This window comes from Ricinus communis, chromosome 6, assembly GCF_019578655.1.
Source record: "Ricinus communis isolate WT05 ecotype wild-type chromosome 6, ASM1957865v1, whole genome shotgun sequence".
NCBI classification, from domain to species: domain Eukaryota; kingdom Viridiplantae; phylum Streptophyta; class Magnoliopsida; order Malpighiales; family Euphorbiaceae; genus Ricinus; species Ricinus communis.
Window position 1 is genome coordinate 23,296,122 of NC_063261.1, and position 10,846 is coordinate 23,306,967.

The following is a 10,846-nucleotide window of genomic DNA, read 5'->3' on the forward strand; positions in this document are numbered from 1 at the left end:
AAAACAAGTAGCAATTAGGCTTTCTATGTATGCACAGTTGGTCAGTGAGAAAACAAAGACAAAATATACGCTTTCTCACAACAAAAACAACACATGCAATATCAATACCACAAGGATCAATAATAGAAATAATGGGTTCATATCAAGTGTAAAAGATTAAAAGAACCGTCATCGTGGGAAAGAAAAAAAAACCCAAATTGAAATAAGAGGATACAAAAAAAATACAAATCGGAGAGATACACCAAAAGCCTTACTCTTTTGAGAAGAGTGGCGGCATATACTCTTCTTCTTTGCTTTTTTTTTTTCTTCGACACTTTTAATCGATTTGGGTTTTTTTGAATGAGACCACTCAAGCCTCTCTCTTTCAAATCATAACCCAACGAACCTAATTATATAGTTGAATAACCAAACGGAACCAAGAAAGAAAGAAAAAAAAAAACCTAAATTCTAGGGTTTTAGGAACGTGAGAATTTTGTGACGGCGATAGAAAAGAGATGCAGAGCGTTTAGGTTTTTCAATTTTTATAGAAGTAGTCTGTTTTGATTGGGCTTCCAAGGGCTCATTTCTTAGGCCTATACCCACTGCTTAATTAATATTTCAGTTTTCCATTTTTTTTGTTTTCTTAAACAAAAAGCCATTCTTTCAAGCATAACTTTATTTCAGAAGGAGATGTTCAACCCTAAATACCGTAAATCACAGCATTCATTAGACATGATTACGAATCTCAATTCAATTTCGAAGATGCACACTATTAATTATACAACCTCCTTAAAAAAACTGAGATGAATCAAGCTTCTATTTCTTTTTCTCCTTAATGACATTTTATCACTACATATAATATTTCAATCAATCTCATTAAACATTGAGGGAATCATTTCGATAACGCAAACCTGGTATCCTTTTTTTGAACATTCCATGCAAACCTTGTTTGGTCACCTAAGTTTAGTTAAACTGAGCTTTCTCTGTCACATTGATCATAAAAAACACATAAAAAGAAATGAAATAAAATATGATGCGTGCTTGTTTCTGTGTTACATTTGAACATTTTCCCGCCAAACAGACAGGGATCAGAACGAGAAAATATTTAAACAATAAATAAATACATAAAAATTGTAATGAAGGTGGAAAGTTGCCTTGCACGAATATTGACGAGGAGAGCGATTCTGGTTTTGCTGGAATAGTGTTATTTTTGTCCGCTGTGCAGTCTATTATTGGGTTTCATTGATGGCCTTGCCCCTAACCAAAGCTCTAAAGAGAGGCCCAGGCCCAGGCCTAACTTCAATATTCCTTACATGAAAACCATCTCTTTTGCACTCGGATTGGCATTCTCACTTAAGAATTAAAAAATAATAATTAAACTCGAGTCTCTTTACCGCAATAAACCAAATTAAACTTTAAGTCTTTTTACAGCAATAAAGCAATGTCGCAGTAAACCAATATTGATAAGAGATTATCGTGTTTATAATGAATTAAAAAGATAGTTATCCCCTTGTGTCTCATTACTTAAAATGAGCCTATGATAAATTAAAAGAAAACATTATTTACTCTTTGATGACCTAATTTTTTTGGTAACAGTGCAAATCGAGGAGTTAGTTTATGCTTATTGATTTGAGTTTACATTTATGATTGTTCCTCTTCTGCTTCATTATCTGTATTACAATTGATAAGAAATTTGGAGAAGTTTGATGTCTTTTGATTGGTTGAATGATGTACGTGGTGCGGATGTAGAGGTGCAGGGCTATAAATCTTACTGCATAAAGCGTACGCGCTGACTACTAAATTGCACTCTTCCAAACTTAACTTGAGCATACATTCAAGTTTGTCTTAAATTTTGGAGGGCAATGAAAAAGAAGGTAGCCAGTTCATGTTGCTGCCCAATCTGTGGAAAATGCAAAAAAAATCATAAGTCAAGTAAAATAATCTTCTTTCCCGTTGTAATCATGCAAGAAAAAACTTGGAAAGTTACTAATAAAGTTGTGGAGGACAGTGTAATTACAGTTATTGAGAACCTACTGTTCATTAGGGTGCTGGCTCAATCATTGCACTGGGAAGTAATCTGATTATAGTTTAGCTCAAGCACTGCTCTCACAAAGTGAAAGTCATTGGTCCCAAACCCAAGCCCTCTTCCCAAACATATTATGGCTACATCTTTGGTACAAATTTGCCCTAACATGATGGATTCAACATGTCACATGGACAGTTCATTCCAGGCAAGCAGTCTCATAAGAGTAGCAATTCCTGCAATATCTTAAAAATCTAATATCTTATACAGAATAAAGGACTTAGAAACATAGAGCAATATGAAACAACATAGCAGCTCATCTTCCGGTGACATGTCTTCTAGTTTTGAGGCACACCATCTCCCAATTCTTGTTTCTCGTTTTCTGTTTCCTGTGTACAGAATCAATGTTGCTACATGAGAACAGTACTAAGGAAAAACCAAGTAAAGTTTTTAAATAATTAAATATAAGAATAAAAGAAAGAAAAAGAAAGATCATGCACACTTAACTGCTATTAAGAAAATCAAAGTAACTTGCACATCTAACTTGCTATTAATTAAAAAAATGTACAATTTAATATATGCTTATACCTATCACTGAAGCAAAGGCGAGGAGATGAAAATTGCAAGCGAGTTTAAGTTACCAATGAACATTTTCATCATTTTCTTACAAACAAAAGATATCAGTTTTCATCAATTGCCATCTCTGTGGTGCATGCGGTGAGACATCATTCTCTTTGATATTAAAAAGACATAACCATACTTCCTCAGAAAAAGACAAAAAGACACCATTTATAGCAACAAGTTAAAAGGAAATATGCACCATTTCTTCTCCTCACGAAACAATATTATCAAGACGAACAAGAATTTGTTACAATAAGTGGAGTGACAGGAAAAGGAAGAGTATGTTCTGCAGAAACTGATGTTCCTGTTCAACCACTGAGTTTGTACCAACCTTCATTGTAGTCTCCTGCGCTTAGCAATTTGCCATTGCTTCAATAAAAACGAGACTCCCTCTTTCAAGGTCGCCTTCTTCTCTTCTTTATAGTTCCATAACTCTGAAGTAATATACCTTCCGCTGGGATTGTAATCATTTATCTCTTTCACGGCATCAGTCACAGCCTTGTAAACTTCATCCCCCAATTCATCTTTAAGACCATTCAATTTTTCATCCTTATCATCAATAACTTCCTAAACCAAAAAATTGAAATACACCCATGTCATCGTGAAAGAAGCAAAAAGGGCCTTTATTTGCAAAATATGATAAGAAAATCTTTTAACATTTCAAGAATTTATCTTATTCAAAGAATCGGTTCATGCACACTAACTACAATTTTGCTCCATAAGCTTATTCTGATATATAGCAGAGACTTACCAGCAAAACACAGGAAACACATGTAGCAATTATATAAAGCAGGCAGCTCATAGATGGTAGTATTTAAAAGAAAACATTTCATTGAAAAAACAACATGTACAGATGAGAAGAAAAAACTGAATTAACTCAAAAATCAAACTAATGTAAACCTAGTAAAACTATAGTGAATTATCCAAGAGAAAATAGAAATGTAGAGATTGCTGCAAATGGAAGCTGCCACCATAAGATGCATCTAGTTTGCTGATCCTCTCACTTAAAATAGGATAACAAAAGTACAATATTCTTGTAGTACAAAAGTTCGGCCCAACAGGGCATGGAAGCCTTGGTTCTTTAATTTTGAGAAATCAATTGAAGAGATGGAACTAGTGTACTTGGACTGTTAGCAGTAAATTCGTTGCCAGAGAGTATATAAGCTTGAGATAGCCCCAACACAAGATGGTGAGAGGATACGGTACCGCAAGCGTAGAATAATCAATAAAAAGAGTAAATTTGACATTCCAGTATTCTAGAGTTCATTATTTATAAGTGTGAGCCAACTGAAAAAGCTTTTAAATGTAAGGTTGCACCTGTTGGAGTTGGAACAATGACTCTAAAATGTACTTATCCAATATAACAAACAATAAGAGAAGATTTCACTGAAAAATTAACCGGAAAACAGGCTAGCGATGATTCAATTACTTCTGTCTTGGTACTGGTAGAAGAGTGTCCCCCATGGCTGGACAATATAATTCTCAATGTTGTGCTTTCTTAAAGGATTTTCGAGCAAAAGAAATCTCGTGCGAGTTGCACAAGTTAATAAAGAGTCCCTCTTGTTAATTTTCAATCTAGCACTAAAGAGTAGGCACGTCAGATCTGCAATGTAAATGAACAAGACATGTGTTGTCTCACTTGTACCAGAGCAGCTTTTTCTTATTAAATCAACAGCTGGAGGCTAGATGTTCTAAGATAATTTTGAAATGCATACCTTATTTTTTCCATCAACCATAGCAACTTTGAAAGGATGCCAGCCTGGATCTTTAAGATATTCCACCCACAATGAGCAAAGTTCTGAAGCTCGAACTTCTGCTTCTTCCTCGGTGTACTTTCTCTTCATTGCTTCAAGGAATGGTTTACTGTCAAGTTCTCCCATCCTCTTAACACCAATTTGAGCACGGTTTGATATTTCTTTCAGCCCCTGCAATGTAATTTAATTAGTACCATATCACAAAAAATAGGTAGTTTTAACTTCACAAAGTATAAAATAAGCATTTAAATAACAAGTATAACTGTGTATCAATTACATTTGGAACTTTTAGTTTCGTTTGGTTTGACTATATCAGTAAGAATTTAAAATAAAATAAATTGAGCTATTGAGCCAAGGTTTCCTCAGTTTTAGTTATGCCATCAGCAATTCCATGAACTAACTATTCCGGTCATCAAAACAACTCTAGTAGCATGGAAATGGACTGCAAAGAATATTTGTATCATGAACAAAACCAAGGATGTTGAAAGATTATGGAAATGGCAGTTCTCCTCTCTATCATAACTCATATATTAATTATATTTGACTTTGAAAAGGCAGAAATATAGTTGCTCACATTAATTAATTCTTTTCGGGCTTCCTGCAGTTCATCATTGCTCTTGCGCTCACTTACAATAAGAGCCTGGTTAAGTGTTTCTAAGTCCTCAAGTTCTCCTTCTTTTTCTCTCAAATTCTGAATTATTGTCTCCATCTTTTGCAGAACTTCTACATCTCCATCATCTCCCATGTGTTTCATTACATTTAATGTGCCTCTAAGTCTCTCAATTTCCAGCTCTAGAGCTTGTTTGGCATCCAGCTGTTTTTGAAGTTGAATAATTCGGTTGTGAAGTTCCTCCTTTTGCCTCTGAGAAAAAAATAATAAAGGTAACAGAGGTAACTTCAAGTTTTATGTCTTTTAACATGGAAACAACTTAAAAATAAAAGGCAAACCTTCTGATCTTCTGCCAATTTTAACACATTCTCATCAGCCTTTTGTTGCTCGAAAGCAGCCAGCTGAAGTGAGCTATTTCTGATTGCATTCTGAAATACCAAGAAAATAAGAATTGACAGGCTTATAAAATAGCAATTTTGAGCAGAGAATAAGATAAACACTTGAACTCAAGATGTAAAACAACTGAAAAATAGCACTACTAACAGTGTTCCGTGTGCAAATGAGAGAGATGGAGGAAAAGTGTTCATGTCCATGTTGTGGTATCATGAAAAAGAAGTTATGACGTATTGTGTGGATGCTACAACAGGAAGACAATAAAAAGAAATGTCAAGCATTTAGCACCTTGAGAAGAAGTTTAGCTAAAGAGAAAAAATCATTGAGATAACAAACCTAGGAGCTTCAATTCATGCAATTTCATATAATGCTGCTCGGTGGTGATGGTTTCTTGTGGAAGCAAATGATGTGGTTAGAACCATAGACTGTCTTAGATCATTGTAATTATTGAGAGTAATGGAAGGGTTTCACCTCTTGAAATTTCATGAAAAGGAAACATTGTGGATGACAATATCTAAACAAGACATGGGCCGAAAGCACTACATATCATAGCTTTTTCGATGGTCCATTTTTTGCAAACACAACATACCTTTTCTATCTCTTCAGAGAGCTTCCTTCTGTCATTTTCATTCTTGGCCTCACGTTTTTCTAATTCTGATCCACGCATCTCAAGCTCTCTTTTCTGAGAATCTACTTGCAACTTAAGCTTTTCGTGGTCATTAAATATCTTCTGAAAGTGCTCCCTAGCACTCATTTGTATTTTTCTAATCTCTGAAATGCAAAAGAGATAGAATCACGATCACAGCATAGTACTAAATCCTAAGAAATAAAAATATGGCATTAAGCAGCAATGGAACTTCAATAGGTAAACAAGCATTATACTGCCTGCTATTATAAGAAGCACCTTCATTGTACGCTTGAAGAAGCCTATCTTTCTCTTCCATCAACTTGTTGAGGGAGACAGAAGTCTCGCTAAACTTATCTTGCATCTCCTGTATGTGCTTATTTTTTATCTCGATTATGTTGTTCAAATTTGATATGAGTTTGTCCTGCTTTCGTGCTTCTTCCTCCATAATTTCAGAGATTGTTTTAAGGTCTCCAGTCTTTCTTAGGTGATCTCCAATAATATTATCTGCCTTATAATCATCAGCGCGTGCCACCCAACAATAAACTCCAGATTTTTCTCCTGTTGTAAAATAATCTTTTTTCCCATGATGGTCTGCCTCATAGGCCTTCTCAAATGATAGGGCATTATGTAAACCAGGCCAATCCTTGTGGAATTCCACAACAGCACTTCCCGAATGACCTCGATAATTCCATAGGGGATGTACCCTTGTGGGATTAAATCCTCGACTGATCAACTCATCCCTAAATTTGGATCCACTTGCTCCTACGAATCGCCCGTCTGGTGCCTTCGTAGTTGGAATATTAATCACAATGCCTGTCCAGGGCCACACAATCTTCTCATCATGATTGCAGCTGTCAAGGGGGTCACTCTCACCCTTTGGTTTTGATGGGCTCCCTAAATCTGCTATATCTTTCTCCAAGTACTTAACCAGTGCCAGGTGATTTGCCTTTTCCTTAGTAGATCTTTTCTTTGACGCACTTCGTCCCACCCCAGAAGCATGTTGGAGTAGATCCCTGTATAGGTACTCTCTCTTTCTCTTCTTAGGGCAGTAGGGACAAGTAAAAGTCTCATCTGAAATTTTCACATGGTGAGTTCCATTCTTCAGCTCCTCATAACATTGAGCTTCATACTCATCCAATTCAGATTCACTCATATCTGTGTCCTCATCTGAACTATGATCCACTGAACTTCCCATGTAAATTCCCAAAGAAGCACCTGAAATCAAAAGATATAAAACTAAGTGACATATTCTGTTGATATATCTGCTGACTACTACCATTTACACACAACCTCTTTGCCAAAGAACATAATCCATAATGTAAAATCCATAAGAATGATAATTGGCTAAAATAATTCTTTTTCTAAAAAATGAAAATCCAGAATAACTGGAAAGTTGAGTAAGAAAGAACAAGAAAATATTCTTCAAGTTTGACTTATAAGGCAAATGACAAACTCAAACACCAAAATGTCACTAAAACAATTCTAACGGTGAGACAAATGTACAAACAACAGAAGAGAAAGGAAACACTCCAATGAAATTGGAAAAGCTAAAATGTGAAATTTTTTAATTATTGTAGACATACTTGAGTTCCAAGAATCTCTAGCTGCTTTGGGACTACAAGATCTCTACCTAATTAAAAAGCCACATAGGTGCATTACAAAAGCCAGATTCTGGTCGATACATAATTTGCAATGTTCTTAATCCTGAGAAGTCATTTCAGGCATTAACATATTCTGATACACATTTAACAAAAATTCCAGTTTAATAAATTAATCAACCAAAAGGACATAGACTTTCAGCATAAAATTGTGAAAAGAAATCATGATTCAGTTGCAGGCAAAAAAGAAAAAAGAAAAACCTCAACGAACCAAATGCAACCTTAATTAGCATACTAACATAAGAAAAATATTAATGCAAAAATTCACATGCAGCTCAACATATTATGAAATTGCCCTTTTTCTTTTGCTGTGTTTGTTTGGCCAGCAAGCGCACTTGCACAACAAATTACAGAAATGAGGGAGAACAAATGAGCATTTTCTTGTTTGACTAAGAAGTAAAGTAAAATACCGGATGATTTTCATAATTACTATCCTGAGAACGATACAGAAAGTCGAGATTCACAAAACGGAAAAAAAGAAGAACTTATAATACAAATAAAAATAATCACGAGAGAAGCTAAAGCTTAAAGAACGAGCAATACATGCAGCAGATCAAGGAGAACAAAGGTCACTGAACAGAGAAGTGATGAAAAATTATAAACATTTAAAATTAAAATTGGAATTGAAAATTAAAGAACCGCATGCATGTATCAAAATTTAAGGAACAAAGATAAAAATGCGAGCGAACCAGAGAAATAAACAAATTGGAGCTAGAGATATTATGAAACTGTGAGAGCTTGCTGGAGAGAAACGGTGGAGAAGATTGCAGGGGCTTCTTGGAGCTTTTGGGTCAATAGTAGGAGAGTTTGGCAGTGAGGTCTGAGGAAGATGATTTGACAAGAGAAATGTTTTTGGATTATAGTGTGGGAACTGTGGTGATTTGTACGCGCCGATGATGCGCATTTTGGCAATTAAGCTAGCAAATGGAACATTTTATTTTTTTATTCTGATTTTATTTTACTTATTTTGGTGTAAGATTTTAGACTTTATATTGTTCCCTATTATTTTAAAACGGATAAGGCAATTTTACAGGAAATTCTTTTTCTCTAATGAAAACAACAGATAATCTAAATATGAAGATTTATTTAAATTTAAATATGTAATTAAAGTCAAGATTTTATACTTTAACAAAATTTACAATATTATTATCTAAAATTATGTTATTACTTTATTGTTAATACATTTATCCATACTTTTATGAAATATAGAGTTTTTGATAAATTTGAAAGATTCTTTTCATTGTTTTCAGAAAAAAAAATTAGAAAGATCATTTTTTACATGGATTATTAATTAATTTTTTAAATTTTTTCTATCTATTGTTAATTTAATAATTAAGAATCTAAAATATTAGTTAACATGAATATTAATATCTATAATTAATTTTTATTTAATATAATTTTTATTTAAATATTAAAGAATATAAATTAATATTCGGATTATGGTGAAAATTTTAAAAAAATATTAAAACTGTTTTAGTAAATATTATTAAGAATAGCGGTATTAATTAAAATAAATAAATATTTTAACTTTTATGTAAAATTAAAAATGATCTGTTAAAATTTGATAAAAAATAAAATTTATTAACTAATATTTTTTACTTTTAAATAGAGAATTGCTTAAATATATTTATTTTTTTCAAGAAAAAAAACTAGTTATTAAATAAAGTATATTTTATCAACTTCAAGAGTTCATATTAAACTTTCAAAATTAATAGGATCTCCTATCTTCATATAATAATGCTAATAAGTGCTTTTACTTTCTCTAAACCTTATTATAAAATCATTAAATTCGTTTAGGTCACTAAGACTCAATAAATATCATTGATTAAAAAAATCAGTTTTATTTTAATAAAAATGTAAGAAATAAAATATACCATCAAGTATTTAATTTGTCTTTTTATTATAGACAATATTATGGTATGTAATAAAAAAACAGTTAAAAAAATAATTTTGATTTGAAATTAAAAAGCTAGCACTAAATTTCAAAAGGGTGGCCTATTTCTATGCAATATAAGAATTAATATTTCTTAATTAATTCGAGTATATACATTAAATAATATCTTGTACTATGATAAAAAGAAATCCTATATCGTAGAAGATGGTACGTGTTAGGCACATGGGTTTTACGCGCCATTGGCCCTGTTTTTTTGTTTTTTGAACAAACGCGCCATTGGCACTTAAAATTAAAACCCCAATTATATATCGTAATTGGCAGGTGACATAACTCTACGATCAGACCTGAAACTAGTCCAGTCAGCAAACGGCGCTGCGTGCTGCACCTCAAAAGCACAGGTGGGTCTTTTCCTTATTAGTAAAACTCTACGTGCATAAGAGTGCGGCACCATCTCCGCTTCACGGACTCGTATTCAGGGGATTCATTATATTATAAGGGTAATTATTTTTTGCCACGTAAAGTTTTTTATATTAGGGCATCTGGCCGTACCTTCTATTTTTAAAAAGTTTTTTATTTAATAAAGAATATCTTTTACTAGTATAATATTTTTGTATATAATGCTTTCTTTTATTTTTCTTTTTTTTTATCTAATAAATATTAATATTTTAAATTATTATATTTTAAAAAAAACTATTATTTTTAATAAAATAAACAAAAAAATAGTAAATATCAATTAATAAAATGAGTAAAAATTTATAATATATTTAATTATAATAAAAATAAAAAAAAATTTAGATCTCTAAATATATAAAGTCAAATCTACTCTCTATTTTATATTTTAAAAATATAAAATATATTAGAGTCTTATTTTATTGAATTGCTGTTTATAATGAAAAATTGAGCTTATATAAAAAGTCTTTGGAGATGCTTTTACACTACTTACTCATTATATTTAAGAGATATATCTTTTAATATGTTATATTTAAAATGCTCAATTATTAAAATTTAAGTTAAATTGTCATTAGATGGTATTTAAAAAAATGAATTTTTTCTTATTTTCACTCTCATTTTTTATATTTTTTATTATTTTATTTTATATAAATCAAACCATTTGATAAAGATAATAAAAGTATATATTAATTTAATCTAAAAAAACTATTATCCTTAGTGTTTTGTCCCCTCAAATCTTATTTATAAAATAAAACTAAACAAATATATAATTACGTGATATATTTTCCGTTAGTCTATTAGACCATTAATATTAAATATAATAAATCAATCTCAAT

General features: G+C 32.0%; 1 protein-coding gene across 2 annotated transcripts; it reads right to left on the reverse strand.

Moving 5' to 3' along the window:
* Positions 1 to 2,039: 2,039 nt before the first annotated feature.
* On the reverse strand, positions 2,040 to 8,633 carry LOC8261655 (protein INVOLVED IN DE NOVO 2). Of its 2 annotated transcripts, none has more exons than XM_002533108.4 (8): positions 8,356 to 8,631; positions 6,285 to 7,223; positions 5,970 to 6,151; positions 5,326 to 5,415; positions 4,952 to 5,239; positions 4,339 to 4,548; positions 2,955 to 3,190; positions 2,040 to 2,391 (listed from the first exon to the last, which is right to left on the reverse strand). In XM_002533108.4, exons 2-7 carry the CDS (start codon positions 7,201 to 7,203, stop codon positions 2,957 to 2,959), a joined length of 1,923 nt encoding a protein of 640 aa, XP_002533154.1. In that variant the 5' UTR covers positions 7,204 to 7,223; positions 8,356 to 8,631; the 3' UTR covers positions 2,040 to 2,391; positions 2,955 to 2,956. The 2 variants fall into 2 exon arrangements, 1 of the variants encoding a protein (XP_002533154.1); XR_007216399.1 differs by lacking the exon at positions 2,040 to 2,391 and adding an exon at positions 4,053 to 4,226 and having other exon boundaries at positions 2,954 to 3,190; positions 8,356 to 8,633.
* Positions 8,634 to 10,846: the final 2,213 nt, after the last annotated feature.

Bases quoted from the DNA above. Each gene is read 5' to 3' on its own strand.
- LOC8261655 (XM_002533108.4), bottom strand. From the start codon at position 7,203: ATGGGAAGTTCAGTGGATCATAGTTCAGATGAGGACACAGATATGAGT. The intron at 5,240-5,325 runs GTTTGCCTTTTA...TTTTTTTCTCAG, and splicing joins AATTGGCAGAAGATCAGAAG to AGGCAAAAGGAGGAACTTCA. The intron at 4,549-4,951 runs GTGAGCAACTAT...ATTACATTGCAG, and splicing joins CCCGAAAAGAATTAATTAAT to GGGCTGAAAGAAATATCAAA.